At 37.5% G+C, this 19348-nt stretch overlaps 1 protein-coding gene across 4 annotated transcripts in view; it reads right to left on the reverse strand.

Moving 5' to 3' along the window:
• Positions 1-686: 686 nt before the first annotated feature.
• RCAN1 (regulator of calcineurin 1) overlaps positions 687-19348 on the reverse strand; it is a 42321-nt gene continuing 23659 nt past the window's right edge. For 3 of the 4 annotated variants that reach the window (XM_030020205.2, XM_030020207.2, XM_041124826.1), the window contains exons 2-4: positions 7141-7314; positions 5980-6139; positions 687-3491 (exon numbers count right to left, since the gene is read on the reverse strand). In XM_030020205.2, coding sequence (XP_029876065.2) covers positions 3328-3491; positions 5980-6139; positions 7141-7314 — 498 coding nt within the window. In that variant the 3' untranslated portion in view covers positions 687-3327. Of the gene's footprint in view, positions 3492-5979; positions 6140-7140; positions 7315-9451; positions 9755-19348 lie in introns of those variants that run through there. The other variant, XM_030020206.2, reaches the window with a different exon arrangement.

Consider the following 19348-nt stretch of genomic DNA (forward strand, 5'->3'; position numbering starts at 1 on the left):
AAGTTATTTCTGTTCCCTACACAGGAATTCCCCTGGATGGGCCTGCTATCAATAAGCAGCAGCACTTTGCTATCTGAAACCACTTCTGTGTATAAAACAAATCCTTACAAACATCAGTACTTCCCAGTCATAAGTAGAGAAGAATGATGAGCATTAATATCAATAACTCCTTTCTTCTCTAAAAGGATTTCTATCCACATTGAGAGTGAAACCTTCAATGCATTTTTGCGTAACAAGTTTTGCAACACAAAGATTTAGAGTTACAAGGTAAAGCCATTTAAATGCTGATATATTTTCATATTCCAAGAGCTTTAAAAATAGAATTATTCATGTTGTAGAAGAAAACTGGTAAGGATATTATGAATGCACAGGGATTACTACAGAATAGGAAGATGTTAATACCTTTATTAGGAAGCATGTCAACTTCAGGCACAGAAGAATCTGTTTTTAACTGGAATACTCTGGACTGTATTTTATTCATTAGTAGATTCTCATACTTTGATTGAGATCATGCAAGTCTCTTAAGCAGAAGGCTGGAAAGCTTTTCTCTGAATAGATCATTTGGATGGTAAGGATGTGACCTGGGACAATATTCTTACCTTTTTCAAATCTGAAGTGTTTGGAAGCTTAAAGTTCAGATTTTGGCGCAAAATCTTCAACTAGTTGCATGCATAAATACCACAACATTTACAAGAAGACAACAAAATATTTTAATTTAAATATGCCCCATACTATACAACTGTATAAAATACCAACTAAGCATTCATTTAAACATTAAAAAAAAAACCAAACCAAAACCCCCAAAAAACAACAGAAAAAGCAAGCAGCACACTGTAGTAATGATAACAGAAGGTGGCACAAGCCAGGATATACAACCAGAAACTCGGGCAAGTTACTGTCTCACAACCTTTGCTTACAGTTACCATCAGAAGGGGAAACACACTGTAACCATCCCAAGACTTCCACGGTTTCTAGTGCCCACCTTATTAGGCAGACGTCAGTGTACTAAAATGATGAAAACCATATTAGTATTTAACATTCTGTTCTTCTTAATTGAAAGGTAGCACTGCTTGCTTAGGATTGCTAGGAAACAGAACAGCAAGTACCTGGGTTTCTAATGCAAAACTAATGCTTTGATTGGTAATCATGAAAAGATGGGAAAAGGACAGAACAGGAATTATTCCAACAATTTTAAATTGAATGAAGTGAAACACCAATTCCAGCAGTAATTTGAGAAACATGGAAAAAATCTTGGAAAGGCTTAAAGGCAGTTGTGGCAAATCTACAAAGTTTCTCTCAATTTTACTTATTTGTGTGTTAATAAGCAGTACATGTATCCAGCTGATTATTACACCTAAGTAACACAAAATAACCTTATGCACCCCCATGTCAATAAAACAGGGCTCCAGCTATACATGGCATTAGCTCTCCTTAACACTGTTAAGATGGAGAGAGTGCCACTTGAGTTAGGTTTGACAGACACCAAGTACCAGTGTTTGTTTCAGTTTACAGGGCATACCAATCAGAACAAGACCATAACTGCAAATATTACTGAAGTTCAATATATTCCTGCTCTCTGTGGTCACAGGATAGCAATTTTTATTTTGCCTACTATAATGACAGGTCTTCAATAACACCATGTTTACACTGCACCACAGCTTGGAATGGCTTCGTTATCCATCTTACTTTTTTTTTTTTTTTTTACTATATATCTATCATTTATTTAAAAAACAAGGTGTGAACCTGGGCATTTAAGTCAATGCTTGCTTCAAATGGCACAGAATGGATTTCTGTATATGAACTCCAGCTACAAAACTAATTCTCAGACCAACTGTGGCAAAAGCAAACCAGAGAACCATGCTTTGATTTCTAAAAACATATTGAGAAGCTTCAAACATCCCACTTCTAAAACTGTAAGTGATAATTTTCTCACAGATATCAGTTACTACCTTTTAAAAAAAATACTGAAACCTATTTCAAAGTGAGGATCTCCATTTTAAAAAACAAGTAATAAAATACATTTCTGTCTTCTTTCTTCCTCTAAACTTTTCTGTCATGAGCTACTGTCTTTAAACACTAACATATAAAAAACCCTAAAGCTTCTCCCACATACACCCATTACTTAAGTACGCATCATTACTTGGCATTAAGCATTTCTAAATACCAGCTTATTTTGGAAGCAAAGCTGAGAAAGTTTATACTTATGAACATACAAAGCCAGTAGAAAAAGATACAAGTGTGCAGCTTGTAGAACAGTTCACATCAGGAATGAATGAGGAAAAGGCACTCCATCTCTCTTCGCTGTTCTACACACTCTGTACAATTTTTCAATCACTGTTAAACCTTTGCTCACAACAATGCAGATTCACATACTGAGTAGAGTTCATGTCTCTCCATTACCATTTTTTTCACTGAAAAATTACATTGCTGTGAGTATGCAACATTAGCTTTATTTATACATTTAAGAGTACTTTTATTTCCAAATGAGAAAGTCAAAGCTACCGAACAAATGTTATTGACGATATAAATTATTTAAACTTAAATAATTTAAAATCAACTTATTTAAACAACTTTCCTATTGCACATTTTTCCATTACTTTGCCAGATAAAACCCTATATAGGCATTTAAAAGGTTAAAATTTTAAAAGCACAAGTTACATAGCACCAAAATAAGGTGCTGAAGAAATTGTATGCCTGCTGGAAAATGAGTGCCAATAAAAACAAATATAAATATATATGTATATACACATCTAGTAGTAAGTCTGGGATGCTGAGATAATAAATACTTTAAACAATTTCCCAGATTTCCAGAAAATGTGAGAAACTATAGAAAATAATGCAAAGTTACTTTAGAAGACCAAGAATCCACATGCACAAAATCTATTGTAAGAAAAAGGTTTACAATTCTCATACTTTAATCTTTTAAAATCACCTCTGTTATCGCTATGTATTCCACACAATGACTAGCCTATTAGTTTGAGGATTTATGTGAGTCAGAACAAAGAAAGCTTCCCCCTGTTGCTTTATAATGGAACAGCCTACAGTACCCCCCAAAAAAATAAACCTAGTTTGTCCTGTTAAGTCTCAAAACGTTTTCTTCTGCCCATCTTTTGTTCCCAGTGATCTGGGAATACACTCATGACATCCATCAACCTGCAGCATCAAAAATAAGGATGAAACTTCCTACATTTTTTCTGAGCAAACTTATATTGGAATTTCTCCTAGTATAACTGCTGCTGTTGCCACCAGACCTGTGACCTGCTATTTCCACAGTAAATGTTTCCCTTGCGTATGTTTACTTGTAACCCTTGGAAAAACAACAGCAGTTCAACTTAAATGGGTAGGAGTATAATCTGGCCTCCTCGTCTGAATAATTTTTGGTTTGGGTTTCTTTGTTTCTTCTTCCACATCATTTTCCTGGTCACTCTCACATACGTGGACGACAACACTAGGAGTAGTGTCAGTTGCAGCATGTAGCTCATACTTTTCTCCTGAAAGTTAAAATATTAGCAAACTGGTTAAAGAGGATCCATTCTGCAGAAAAGTACGAAAGAAATTACTAAAAATAAAGGAATACATAAAAATGTGTAAGTAATACACTGATGATTAAAGCCTGATCATGCATTAGATAGTGCAGGCAGGTGCATTGCCAACAGTCACGTTTACCATCCAGAAGTATTTAGGTTCTGTTTTCAAAGCAACATAGCTCAGCTGCTCTCTTAAAAGCAAGTTTACATGAATTACCCTAAGCATTCAAGAAAGCATTTTATATGAGCAGCCATAAGTCTTCTTGGTGGGTATTTGTCATTTTAAAGTGTACAAGATCATCCATCCACTGTACCGCAAACTCACAGGATCTTCCTTCCCCCCAAAAGCTTTCGGTGTTTAAAAAGCTGGATGCAGCTCCTCCCACCTCACACAGAGGTGCTCTAACACCGTTCTGGCATTCTGTGGAACACCAGAACTAGACAGCAGGCTTCATGCATATATAACATGAAACACTCGGATATAATACAGCCAGTGTGTAGAAGTGCTATGATACAAATTTTGTTGACCACTGATCTGAAATCTGTTTTTTTCCATAATATAAAGAAATGCTTTTAAATCTAACCAGGGGTTTAAAATTTTCAATTTTACATTAGATCAGAGAAAGAGCAAACTATTTCTTTTCACCACTTCCCTAATCAGCTCCCCTTTATTCTTTTTCTTGTTACTTTATACTCATTACATCTCAGTGGAGAGAACAGTCTCCATTAAGACCACATCAGCTGTTCAAAAGAGCTAACACCTGTGGCAAGCAGCACACTCTGGTGTGCCAAGGCTCTGAAGTGGTCTCTGCTCTGTTTCCCCAAGAACTTTAGGAAGGGAAACTGGCACAAAGAGCAGTTCCACAGAGGAAAAGGCTCTTGCCTCCAGTTTTTCAGAAACACACAAGTCATTGTGCTAGAGTAACCCTTGCTGGCTCCTTGGTACCAAGTCATTAATTAACTCTATGTTCCAATGAACATCACAGTCAAGAGGCAGAGCTTTGTAGGGCTCAATATTCACAATATATATGAAAAAAATCTCATGGGAAAAGGGATCACAGATCTGCCAATGAGCTTACTGCAGGGCATCTCAATAACAGAACTTTCAGGGTAAAAAGGACCAACTTTTACTGCTTAGTAGGCCCTTAAGTATTTCTTTTAAGGCCTACAGGTTTCTTTCTGGTATTGCTAAAACTTAAAAGGAAAGCTTGTAGCAAAGAAAGCAGCACCCATGGCAGAAGCTCTGATCTTTCATAAAATCAGTAAGCTGTAATGTTATTTATTTATTCATTCCACATGTTTCATCAAAAACAACTTTTATTCTGACAAGCACAGTCTTATGGGACTTCTGTTTCAAAAACCGATTTCAGGAAAATAAAATCTTTGATAAAAACATTTAGTAAGTCAGCATGCAGCTCATCTGCTTAGTTTACATATTTCTGTATAAACAAATGATTTGTGGCAGCATTTTATACCTCCACTTCTAACTGCAATATCTTTCCTATAAATTGTTCTTGCCATTATAATTCACACACCATTTAAAAGACAGTATTTATTAAAAACTGGCAATAATCTACCCCAATTTTTATGCCAGCAGAAGCATAGATTTTTGTCCCTCCACAAACTGCAAAGGGCTGAATTTCACAGGTAAGAAGAATTCCCTAGTGGTTTGTGAGATGCATGTTATTTTCACTGTAAGCTTTAGATATCACCAGGATACAGTCAACCATAAGCTACTACAGAGAAAGCTGATGCATGAGGAGCTAGAAGTTCTGCCCTACCCTCTTCTCCACCCCTTACTACTGACATAGTAAGACATGTTCTCTAAGTCTGTAGGTAAACAGGTATATAAAAATACTACAGTAAAATGATTCAAACTGCAGTTTTTATTCTCTTTGATACTGCTACTAAATGTGGCCATTTTTTCTCTCCATTGCAGCAGATGAAAATTGGAAGGAGCAAGGATTGGCAGAAACTTCTCCCTCTTAACTCCAAAAGAAAATTAGGTTGATAGTGATTGTTTCCCTCCTACAGATAGTACTATCTCAGATGCAGAGGTAATTCTAGCACAGAGCTACACAGCTGTTAACTGGTTCATTGTCTTAGTCTGAAACTGGACTTCTCCATCCCTTCAAAAGGTACGTAACTACACAATTGCCTATTCATTTTTAGGAAATGCTTCTTGAAAATTCTGATGAACAAGCTAACATATTATTGAAGCAAAATTCGTGCTCTCTACAAATCACAAAACAGATCACATTGTGGAGGTCTGGGCCCTACAAGTGATCCTGTGGAATTACTATGTGTGTAAGAAACTATTGTTTACTAATACTTTTTCTGATATTACAAATTTAATTGGTAGATAGTAATTCATTTGAAAAGTTCTAGAAATTCAGAAAGTTTAAAGGGTGTTTTATTGAACCAAAATTGTAGTGTTTCTACTCCTTCTTACCTGGTCCTAACTTGGAGATAGCGTATAAAAGGTCATAGTTAATAACTGGAGTAGCATCTTCTACTTGCTTCCAATCAACAGGTGGAGAGGCAGGAGGTGAAATCAAAAACTGTTTGTCTGGATTTGGTGGTGCCAAATGTGAGCTTCCAATGTGCAAAGTCTGAAAAAAGCATAAAAGCTAAAGCTGTTTCACTGTTATCAATGAGTCCATCATTCATGAGGAATTTTAAGGTCTGGATAGATGTTATGCTGTAACAGGCACTCAAGGTGGCAGCATGTAACTACATTACTGAAGAGAGCTATATGAAAGATCCAGTATACAAAATACAGACAAGCCACCACATTCATTAACTCTGATGAAACATGCAATGAAGTATGCACATCCGCATCTTCTCATTATGGAGTTTTACAAAAAATTTCACCAGAAAGTATCTGTCCTTAAAATACCGAAGTAGGAGGAAGCTGGATATGGGCTTTAAGGCCTAATGACAAATGGTGTTGAAACTCATTACCACAAGTGAGAGTGGTGAGAATTCTAGAAGGTATATAAATAAACTGGCTCCTTCAGGACTGTCCCTAGGGACATCTGAAACAGACACACATAGATTAATTTTCCCATTAAATTTACGGAGGAAAATACACAGCAGCTACCAAAAAGCACCCAGATTACCAGAACCTGAGAGTTTCACATCTTTAGCAGCAGATGCTAGCCAGCTATAGAGCTGCACTGATGGCGATCTCCAAGTACAAATGTGTGCTAAACAAACGATTTGCAGTAGTGAGAGCAGGATCAACAGGTGGAGTCCTGAACATGCAGCTCTACACTTTGGATTCCCTCAGATACTACTTGAGCATGCATGTGTGTGCACGTGTACTGTTGGCAGCGCACACTTGGCTTCCCCCTCCCCGTTAAGCTATCTCTGACTGTACCGATTACTATCATCTACTCCCTTTCCCCAAGGTTATCAAAACAATACAGAGGGAGACATAAATGCAAGACATACAACAGCCTCCAAGTACTTGTAGCTTTGGAACAATCTGTGATTCCCTAATCAAACTGAAAAAATTAAGTGTTCATTAGCATGACTGAAGACCTGTGGAAGCTTATCACGAGTAAGTTATGCTCTAGTACCTTGTAAAGATAATCACAAAAAGACTTACCTGAGCAAAATACAGTTTTATTTCCTTTCCAAGGAACTCTGTCTTGTGCAATTGGATTCTAGCATCTGCTGCAGATAAAGGGTTACTGAAATTTATTCGTACTCTTTTGAAGCTCTTAAAATACTGAAAGGTGATATCTCTGTCGTATGTTCTAAACAGCGATTCAAATTTGGCCTGAAAAGAAAGGACCAGAGAAGAAAGTGAATATGCAACACTACATTTTCTCTAAATACAGAAATAAATCGCAGTTACTAGTAGGGGCATACTACCACTCTCGAATATTGATGTATTTATAACAGCTTAGATTTAGTTTTCTTCTTCTCTCTTTTTACCATGAATTTTTCTAACCTATCACTTGTTTTCTCTATAGCAGCTTTTTGCTTCCTTATTAAAAAATAGATTATTGTCATTAATAAGTGCTGGACATGACACTCTGATTTAATGACATAATAGAAATACTAGTATTGGTAAGATATTGAAAAGAAATGCTTGTCTTACAAAATTAATATCCAAAGGCCTTGAAAAAAGTCTGCCAAGCATGCCTTTGTCTAAGTGTGCAATTTTCAAGGAAGCCGACACAACAGTTTCAATAGAGGAAAATGAAAAAAGCATATTTGCAAGGTAAATGTAGTTTTCTTTGGTGACTCAGCATGCATAATAAAGTTCAGGAACATCTCCTGTTTTAATAGCTGCTACTTTCATTTAGGAAAATGAACATATCATTACTGAACTCTAGTTTAATAGCCTTTTCTATTTCTGGAACTGAATTCTAAAAAGGCTCCCACTATCTTTCCTAAAAAAATCTTAAGTACTAACCATACAGCTCCTGAAGGGCCTTTGACACACTTTCTGTTTTGACTGTGTGGTAAGAGTAGGAACTGGACCAAAACCTCATACCTTCATAGATCTGCAGCTGAGTTACTTTGCTGTCCTGTCTGCATGAAAAGACTGAAGCACCTTTACCAACAGCTGGCTATCTCCATTTTGCACTTTGCGTTTGTGCTCCTAGGGCATCTATGCAAACCTGACTTGGCTATTTTTCATATCATTTATACGAAGAGTGCTTCCACTCTTACTTCAGGATGCCAGACCAAAGGAGGAGAAAGAAGCTGGAGGTTCTGAAGCTGCCATGCTCTTGCAAAGCATTTCAGGCTCACATTGAGAATACAGTAACCAGTCACAAGCCTTATTCCAGTGATGGCAATAGATCAAGCATTCAGATTTCAGATATTTTCCCTTCATAAAAGCTTACTAGAATTTCAGTACAAAGCCAAAATAAACAAGTATGCAAAATCACATTGCCTCATTTTTTTTTACTGTTACATTTTGAATTAGTAGGAAAAAAAGCAACAAAGATTACATAAGGAGGCAGCAATTACTTCAAAATTTCATCTTCCTTCCTGAAAAGCTCTGCTTCACAAACTCGCCACAGCTGTACACAGAACCACTGTATTTCAAAGATATTTGAAAATATCAGAGCTGTCCTGCTTCTTGCTGAGCCACACTTACGCTTCTTCAAAATGAGGTCTGAAACAAGACCAGGACCCGGTCAAATACAGGCACACAATGCCTCTATTTGTTAGCCTCCTGTACTCCAGAGAGAGCTGAATGCAACCATGTAAAGTAAGCTAAACCCATGCTAAATTGCATTTCAAAGTTCACATTCAACATTTAAACTCAGAGACTACCTGCAAGATTTGTTCAATATATATAGTATTTTAAAATGTGTGTAATTATAGAGGTCATAAATGTCATGCTAGCAATATGACACTAAATAAAATGTTATTTTTGTCCTTAAGGTATCTTAGCAGTCAACAATTCACTGTATCAGGGCTGGATTACTTACATTATATGAATTCTAATCAGTTAAATATAAATCTGAGAGGACTTCTTATACTGTTAACACTATGCTCTTAACTACAGTGCCAGCCAAAAAAATCCCATGAAAAGTATAAAGTGTACTATAAATTATGTGACTATTACTACCAAAACTATAATGTAAACATTTGCTGAAAACTCATATGCAAGTGAAGAATACACTATAGAGATAGTCAAGTAAATCTGGAGTTAAACTTTTGATAATTTTCAAAAACACATAGCTTAAGATCTAATAATTTCCACAGTGAGTGTCATTCACATCAAAGCATACTACTGCAGACTTACAAGACCCAAGACCCTTATATCAAACTGAAATTTTCTTACAAGTCAGAAAGCTATCAAGGCATTCATATTTTAAACAATTTGAAACACCACCTACATACTTTAGTATTCCAGTAGTTCACAGAAATAATACACAAAAGATAAAGCATACCCTTGTTTCTGCTTGATTGAAGACATCGCTATCTGCCACACAGGCAATCAGAGAACTAAAACTGTAGTTAAAATTTCTAAAATGCATTTTGTGCTTCACCAAAGCGGTACTTGCTGTTCCGCAGAAACCAATGACTTTTAAGGAAGCCGTTGGTCCTGCAGGCAGCATTTATAAGGGAAGCAAGTCCAGCCCCTCAAAAGAAAAAAAAAAAAAAAAAAAAAAAAAAAAAAAGGGGTTTCAGAGCATCCTGTATGTGACAGCGAATTCCTGAACAAAGTCCTGCATGCTTTGAGGCAGTCAGGAACAAAATGTAAGCTGCGACTGGAAAGAGGTGACGTCAGCACATTAGTCAGCTTCCCTATGCTAATTACCAGTGCTCAGGAGGATGGAAAAAACAGCTGAGGTTTGCACAGCAGCTGCTTTATCGAGCCTCTTGCAGCATAGTTTCCACTGGTAGTAATTCCATTCAGCACTCAGACAACATGCTCTTCACTGGAATGGGACAACCCATCTTAAGATGGAAAATGTTACTGCTAAAGGACCAAAGTCTAGAGTAATAGGCTGTAATTAGCCAGGAGGAAAATTTCAAGACTTCGGAACGGAAAACAAATCCCTCAGGTCAATAGCTTTTGGTAATTTTGTGGAAAAAATACACGGACTGAAACTTCGAGATTAGGAGGAACTGATTTGGGAAAATATATTTTCCCTCCATTACAGTGAGAATTCGTTTTGAAGCTTTCTTCAAAGCAACTATATGGACTAATTACCATTCTCACTTTATTAAAAACTCATTCCAAGCCTCAAACTGTTGAGGTTTTTTGTTTTGGGATGGTTAGGGGTTGTGGGGTTTTGGAGGTTGGTTGGTTGGTTTGTTTTAACAGGAGCTTCATCACAAATCTGCTGTTAGGATTTTACGAGACAACCTGAACTACCAATAGCAGTGATAAGGTATGAAACCCACACTGCTGATATTTTCTGGTTTATTTGTATCCCAGTTTCAGAACATTTCCCCAAAAGTAGCATAGGACAAGTTTTTGGGTGGGGTTTTGGGGTTGGGTTTTTTTGGTTTTGCTTTTGTGTGGGTTGGTTTATTTTTTTAATCAAGAACCATTTTTAAAAAAACCATTAACATTTAAAGTAATTAACTAAGTTTAAGATTGAGCTTTTATAAGCTATTTGAAACTCTCCTATGCAGCTTCAGATAAAAATTTATAATTAAGTCAAAATTGTAAGTGCATTTAGTTCATTTTACTGTGACATGGGACTATGACAGAAGCATCAAGTTTTATGAAATACTTGCAAACAATAGACAGTCATAAGTTTAAAACCTTATTTCATAAATATTTAATCATGTATAACTATTCACATGAAGACCCTTCTCTGTTTCCATGGACTCTACTTACTTGCTTAAAGTTAAGGATGCTTACTGTGCCACAGGCTAAAATCCCCATTTAGTAGTCAAACTCTCTGCTATTGCAAAGCTACCTTAGCATAAAAGTTACCTTAGCGTGAAAAGACTACTCAGACCAACTTCCTAGAACCTCTCCTTAGAAGCCCTCACTTAAAAATAAGCTCAGCTCAGGAAAAGAGAAGGTGTTCTGAAGGAAAACTCAACAACTGGTGTAGATGCTGTCAGTGAGATTAAACTCAACTCCAAAAGAAAGTAATAGGTAACAAGCCTCCCAACATACTGGGTGCCTGAAGGACAGAAAGGAAGAAAAAGTAGCTCCTTTCCTCTCCCAGAGTTCCCAGGACAATGGGATGTGGTGGCTATCCAGCCACTCAACGCTGCCAACATCTGGACCGGACACACATACAGGGAGAACAGGTCTGAGTTCCCAAATTCATGACCTGTAGCCAGAAGCACAGATACTTAAGAAGAGGATTCATAAACAGCTATCATGCCAAGCAGTGAACCACCTGAGCTCACACAGAAAATCATGCCGAGTATGTCTTGAACCCTGCCCTTGCCCTAGAATTAGGTCATCAAGTGTCTTAAAGACTTTGGAAGTGGAAGCACCAAGCATGATTCCACAGACCAGTGGTGAGGATGTTCATCTGGAAAAAATGGCCATGAATCACCTGAGCATAAAAGGAAAACAGGCTTTCCACACCCTAGGTGAATGTTTAGCTGCTGATAAGAAAGTAAAGAAGGTCCCCCCTTTAACCTGCTACTGAGTCAGAGTCATTTGGCATACTCTGAGGCTACTGAGGTGACTGCAGCATCTCTGTGGGTGACAGGTGGAAAGAATACTTCTTTTGTAGAGCCTCAAACTGCCTCCTGTGTATGCCCTGAGCTGCTCAACAGAACGAAGGCTTTGTCAACCTAGCTGCAGACCTTTATATAGCTAAGCATGCCAAAGCTTCCTAGCAGTCCAGTGATTGTACAAGTCTTCAAAAGCCCTATTTTGGACTTCACAGCTTAAAGTAGGACAAGTAAATCCTAGGCACTTGCATCCCTTTGTAACTCGACTTAACATTTTTATGCCCAGATCCCACGAAGAGTAAGACATTAAAAATACCTCTGATCGCTATCCTCAAGGCCACCTATACATTACTGAGGCCCGAGGAAAATGATTTTACAAGTCTTACTATAGCCATCTTTCAAATATAACTTTGTCATCTAAACCAGGACTATTGCCTGCTGTATTACTGTGTTAGCTGTAAACAAACCATTTCTGAGAACATTTAACACCTCGCAAAACAATTTTTTCACACAGTGTTCTCCAGATTTAAGTCTTCTACTCATACACACTAGGTTTTTACTTTGCCTGTTTAGAAACCAGTCCTAGTCTGCTCCATTATCATTATCATTGTTATTTTTTGGTAAGGTTGTGTCATCAGTCATTCTTAAAGAAACAATTTGGGCAAAAAAAGATGGTTGCATACTAACACTCCATTCACAACAAAGAATAAACCGAGAACTAGTATTCTGGGGAAAAAAATAAATAAAAAAAAAAATCACTTTGAAGTGCTCCAAAATCCTTACTGCTAAGATCTATTGGAACAAAACCGCAGTCTACAATGTCTCAATTAGTGGATTAAATAAAACTACCTTGAATTACTAAAAAACAAACCAAAGGACTTACTTTCTCAAAAGAAAAAAAAAAAAAAATCTCACTACCCCTGCTTCATTTAACAAAGTTTTACTTAAGGCAGCAACATTATGTTGACAACCCTGAGATCTATTGTAGAAACCAAGAGTCAAAACTACAAAACAACCATTACAAAATCCTGACAGTGTTGCAATGTTTGTTCTGTGGTGTTCAGGTCCTGTAACATTTGTTAACCACATGCTAATGAACTGGCTGGAACAAGAACAGGGCAAGACTATCAGAACTTCTGGATTTGATATTCCGATGCTGTCAGAGTGCAGTTTTTCTTCTTCCTTGTCTTCAGAGAGTTTGCCACTGTCTCCTTTTTGAGACTCCCTAGTGACCTACAGAAAAAGAACAAGGGCAGGGAGGTCACCTGCTTAAAGATATAAGCTTTTATCCTGATACCAGATAATGTCTGATACTAAAGAACACAAACTTCTTGAGTGCAGTGGGATGCTGCTGTACTTTGGGCAACAAGAATCAGGGAAACCAAACAGGTAAGAATAGTATGACAACATGGTCAGCCCTGCTTTCTCAGGCTTCACCTTCCCCTTGAAAGGTACAGATTCTGGGGCTCAAGTTTTAAAAGTTGAGTTCTAAAAATTGCAGACAAGATGCTCAATGAAGACCTAAAGTATTCCCTAACATCAATAGCACCTGACAGATCCTCCACTAGCAGCACTTTCCAGGCAGAGAAATTTAAGAGACCATTTTTTGATTACTTTCGGGGGTGAAAGGAGAAAGGAGTTAAATGAGTATATGGAATAGTGGGAACACAAAATGATTGAATGCCATAAATAGTTCTATAATTTAATATCCGCATGCAGTAAAATAGGTAAGGCACAGAAGAGGAAGAAATGAGACCACAGAAGCAGGAAAAAAAAGGCAAGTCAAAAATGACTGTTTATTGCCGATAACTACATTAGCAAAGCTAACAATCTGAGGAAGAAAATTAACATGAAAATAAACATGTTGGTAATTCTGTAATCGAATAAAATGATCACCTACGAGCTATAAATCAGAACAATGTAGTCCATTTTTTTCTCTCATCCCTGGCAGACTTTTAAAATTGCCCTGGGAGGGTGCTCTTTATGTAATCCCCACACTCCCGCTATATATACTTGCTGATCGTTTGCTATCAACATATAGTTTCTATTCCTGTCTTCATGTTAATTATCTTGCCTTAGCCCTTACTTACAACAGGGATAAACATCTATGAAGTTATCTAGAATGAATAATCATACTTACTGGTTTCATTTTCCTAGTGATTGGGAAAGGAGAGGGAGGGGCAGCAGTAAAGCATAAACAGCTTCCACAGCTATCCATGCATGTCTAGGGTCAGTAAGCTCTGCATGCACTAGCACACACCTGAATTCAGATGACATTCTAACCTGCACTGTTCCATCAGCACAGGAGCAGGGGTGCTATGCGTCTGCATGGGACAGGCATGCTGAAGGAGAGAATGGGAAAAGCTAATAAATATTCCTTTCTAGAACTTAACACTAACCTAGAGTGTGGCTTCATCACACATTCAGGTATAAACAAAAAAATCCCCAGAACTCAGACCCACTGAAAAAGTAAGCAAATTAACATATGAAGGGCTAATGAGCATGTCCTTGATGGTGTATTTTTCTCTACTGCCTTTAAGGGTGCTCTGCAAAGTAACACTGCCATCAGGAAACAGTAACATTCTCCATCATTGGCAAACCTTCTTTTCCCTGCCCTTGGGATTCAAGACGTGGTTTTTTATGTGGAGGTTTGTTTTGTGGTGTTTGTTTTGAAACTTACTTGATGAGCAAGAGAAGTCACATCAATGCCGGCTGGCTCAACCAAAGAGCCAGGAATGAGGGCAATGAGTTAAGTCACTTGCCTTAAAATGTCTGCACAGTTCTTAGTATCATTTTACTAGCCAAAAGTGAATCAACACCCCTTCCCCCTCCCCCACCAAAAAAAATCCCCCCAAAACAAAGATGACTGAAAGGAAACCTGCACATGATTTCTTTCTGCAAGTCTGACAGGATTTGTTCTAAAGTAAAATTAACTGGCAGATCAATCATACTTAAGTATACTTTTCTCCTCAAAATCCTTACAATAACCTGAGCATTGGGAGACTGGCAACCTCGATGTCTAATCCAGAACACTGGAACAGCTATACACCTACTCATGCAGTCAGGTGGTAACACAGCCCTTAACTCAGTCGTACAAATTTCTCCATGCCAGGCAAACCCAGATCAGAAACACAGGGAGAAGGGAGTCAAAATTATCATACAACTGAAAATGTTAATGGCCAGTTTCTTCTGCTTTGTGGTTATGAAAAACTTTAAGTTTTTCAAAGTTGCGTACTCGTTGATTTTATATTCTACGCATTCATCAGATCATCAGAAATCTGCAACAAAACACTTTTAACAAGCAGAAAAAGAGTCTTTAGTATTACGGAATAAACTGCACAAATAGTAGCTACAAATTTATTTACAGTAAAGAAATCACACAGAGCACAGCAATACAAGTACACAAACTGGTTTTCTGAATTACACAGAGCTACGTGCAGTGTATTAAGTAAAGGTAACACCCACACAATGACAAAATGGAAAAAGGGGCATGAAGCATGGAGTTAAGACTGTCATCATCAGCTCCTCTCATTAACTTTGTTTATAAGGTAGAACAGCAAACGCATGACCATTCACTATTTCATACGCTTACAAGTATTTTAGTCACTGAATTTCCAGTCATAAAAATAGAGACAAAAATTTGTGCAGTTTTAACAAAATTTAAGCATTTGATTCCATATAATAGGGTACACAAAAGAAAAGCCTGTCTGTACTACATCAAGTTATGTCACTACTATATAGAAGCGCCATTTGAAAAAAGTATTCAATGGCTATAAAACTCTGAACTATTGGACAATATTTTCATATCTAAAAAGCAACTTTTCAGAAATAAAGCTTGAATACTTGTCAGCAATATTTATCAGAGCACTAGTTGAGCACAATTATCACTAGCATACTTTGCATGTTAGCATAGATACTTATGGTGGATAGACACAGCTAGACACAGTTGACCATAAAAATTAAAGCCCATGTATCTGGGGTGCAGTGCCACCTCTCGTTTAGACTTTTAGCTGTTCCAGGAAAACCTTATCCTCTTCCAAACAGAAAACTGAGCAGGAGTGACCATTTTCTAAGATTTTAGGCAAAACATGTAAAAGCAAGCAGAAAAGCTATGAAGATTTTGCACCTTTATTAAGACAGTATACATGCTTAAGACGCAAGACTCAAACACCTTTATATACCTAAAATTATAAAAGGATAAATGCCAATCAAAACAAGTTTTTCAAAAAACTCTACCTATTTCTCCTGTATTTATTTCTGTTTAAATTCATTAACTTATTCACTTTAATTACAAAATTATCTACAGGTAATGTATTCACAGGAGAGAGAGCATATCATGAAACACCAAGTCTTTTTGCAGTAATTGGGTAGGGGACTGAAAAAGGGAAGGATAAAGTTCTTGCAAGGTCAATCATAAATGTTTCCCTCACCCCCACCACAGAGAGAGAATTTGGTTTCAAGTAATCAAAAGAAACTTCAACAAGATGCTTCTTAAAAGTATATGAAAATACGTGAAAAAGACTGTCCAGCAATATTATAGTTCAATCCATTACATGGTTGGCGGGGGGGGGGGGGGGGGGGGGGGGGGGGGGGGGGGGGGAAGCTGCAAGGGAAAGGAAAAAAAAAAAAAACACCAGAAAATAAAAAGCCAAAGACCAAGATGATAATCTTTAACCAAGACAAATACAAACAAGATCATTCCCATGGCCAGATGCAGTTGCAGTGTTGATTGTTTATTTCTATTTAAGGCAGAAAGGGGAAAGAAAAGGTGGCAGGGACAATAGAATAGTCTGTAACTCATCACAGAAGCGGTGCACATGCCACACTAGAAAAGGCTAACTATGGAAAGGGAAGGGCAGGAAATCCTTAAACAACTCTTCTAACTTAAACTTGTTGAAGGCTTCTATAAATATAGGTATCTATATAAATCCTTTCCTCAGAGTGGAGATTAAAAAAGTGGAAAGACGGGAAAATTCTCCAAAGATCATCTATATTTATTATGAACTAAAAAAGAACAAGGGCTTTTAAACCAAAATGTGTTAACAGGCCATTTTTGCATACTATAGAAAAAGCATCTGTAAACTATTTACAGCAGAATTGAAGGAAGTTCTTTGTTAAAAAAAAAGTTCCCGCACCCCCCAAGATAGAAAGTAGTATCTCATAAGCACTGTGTAACTATGAAATAAAGGAAGCATGAGGTATCCTTCCTACCACTGTAACTAGGAAAAATCATCAGCCATCTGACCTTTTCAAGGTTATCTATTTGAATACCAGCATGGGAAAAAAAATAATCTAGACAGTAATTAACAGATAGGTGAACTTGCAAGATGAAATAATTTAAGAAAGAAAGAAAAGACATGATATACACATCAGCTACTAAAACAAAAACGGCCCTTCAGATAATTATTTCTTGAACAAGGGGGCACCTTCTGAAGATGAACACTTTGTTTTGTAAAGTGGGAACAGCTGTAAAGTTATTTATAAGTTAGATTCAGCAGAGGGAGAGGTCCAGGGGATAGGGCACATACTTTGATTTGGATTCATACATTCTTTAAGCACGTCATACATATTCTGACACTTACCACAGCTGGAGTGCTGCACTCTGATACTGCCTCTGCACATCACCTATGCTTTAGGGTGAGCTAATGGGCACTGAGGAACTGTTGGTGCTGGGCTTGTACACTGGTATCTAAAAGATACCATGTTTTAAGACTGAACAGGGACCAAATTTCAGAGAAATGGGCCTTTAGTGTTAACCTAGATATATTTAAATGTTGACAGTGGCATAAGTAGAACCATCTTCAGCAGCTGAAACAAGAAGCGGTGAAGAATGGAATTTCTTGCATAAAGACAATCACATCATGACAGCTTACAAGAACAAATGTAGAGCAAAAGACACAGAAACCAAGTTCCCCAAATCTCTCTCATGGTAAGAGGGAAGAACACCCCAGTAAGTGATCCAGCAGTGTGTCACAATCCAGTCCCACAACTGAGAGTATTTTATTCAAACCCTATCAAATTGAAGCCAGGGTGGTCAAAGCTCCCCAATATCCAGGTGTTCCAGTAGCAAGCACACACTTTCAAAATTCCTGCTTTCCACCCTGTAGCTAGATGCAGCATCCACAACATAAATGAAAAGCACTAACAGAACACTGAACCTAAATTTGGTTTATGATTTAAAAAACCTAAGCCAGTAAGCTGTGATCTGTTTTGATATATACATGTATAAGTACAGTGATGAAGACAATACATTTTACAAAACAGGTTTAGTTTTTAAGAACTCAATTTTGACATGATTGGGCAGGGTTATGATCCAGATTCATATGTTAAAGACTAAGTCTTCTAAACATATATACACATGTTTTATAACATGTTTGTTAGAGTAAAAGCTTGATGTCAGCATCCTAGTCTTTTAAATATTGCTTGAGGAAAAAAACATATTTGTCTGGCGCTCTGGCTTTATGAAACACACACTGATCATCACAGCAGGGCTAAAAGGCAAGTGGGATTTTTGGTTCAATATGCTTCCATACCCACTGAAACTTTTCTGAAACGACCAAAAAAAGTCAAGATATTTTTATCTCACTTTGTACATTCTAGATAATGAAGGAGATAATGATAAAAGGTCAGTACAGAGGAGAAAAAGCAAAAGGAATGAATCTGTGTCAGCTTATCTTTATTCCCTACTCAACACCTAAACCAAGGGTTACCATTATAAAGCACAAATCTTTGCATGTTAAAGGTTCAGATAAACCAATTCAAGAAGCCTAACTACCTTTTCTTTGAGCAACCAAGGTTTTGTTTGAAAATCTGTTCTGAAACAGTCAGGTAGTATTTTAGTGGTTTCCAGACCTGTGACCAAGGATCTCTGATGGGTATTTTGGATCAACTGGTTAGACAAGGAGTTCCAAAGTTCTTTCATGCAAGAAAACTCTGAAGCCAGCTGTCATTTCTCCTGATGATTTTGGAGGCTGCTAGGAGCACACCACCAACCTGTGTTTTGGTATGACTTGCACCATTACCTCTACTCCTTGATTCCACAGAGTGCATTGCAATATGACACATCTATAACATGTTAAGCAAAAATTTCAGAACAAGTAAGTGACATCTGATGGTGGAAACCCAGTCATTCCTATCTGACTGTACTCAAACAGAACCAGAGCTTTTGAGCTGCAGTTAATCTTCCATGATCACATTTGGGAAATCAAATCAGTTCACCACAGCTAGTTAAACAAACCAGTAGTAAGTATGGAAGGACACAGCAGGATTCACTCCTCAGTTCCACCTGTATTTTCCTATTGGAAGGTCTTGAAATTCTGCGATCTGGAGTTTCTCCAGAGCAGATGCACACTCCTCAAGGCTAACAAAAGTAAAAAAAGGCAGCTTGGGCCATCACTGCAATAAATAATTTACTTAACTCCCCCAACATAACAGCAAGGTGCTACCTTTATTCAAACCAGTGGTCTTGGTGGTCCCTCCTCCCAGAAGCTGTTTCTCAACATTACTCTGGTAGACTTTTGAGAATTTGGGTATAGTCTTACACCCAAAGATAATACACAGGTGTCATTCTGTGGACTACTCCCCCTCAGATGGAGTACAGCTGATTGGAATCTTTAAGAGCTATTATTACTCTTTGATGACATTTGCTGAAGTAGCATACTGGCTTGCCTTACACTCTGATTACTTTACAG

Source organism: Aquila chrysaetos, chromosome 7, assembly GCF_900496995.4.
Source record: "Aquila chrysaetos chrysaetos chromosome 7, bAquChr1.4, whole genome shotgun sequence".
In the NCBI taxonomy this organism is placed as follows: domain Eukaryota; kingdom Metazoa; phylum Chordata; class Aves; order Accipitriformes; family Accipitridae; genus Aquila; species Aquila chrysaetos.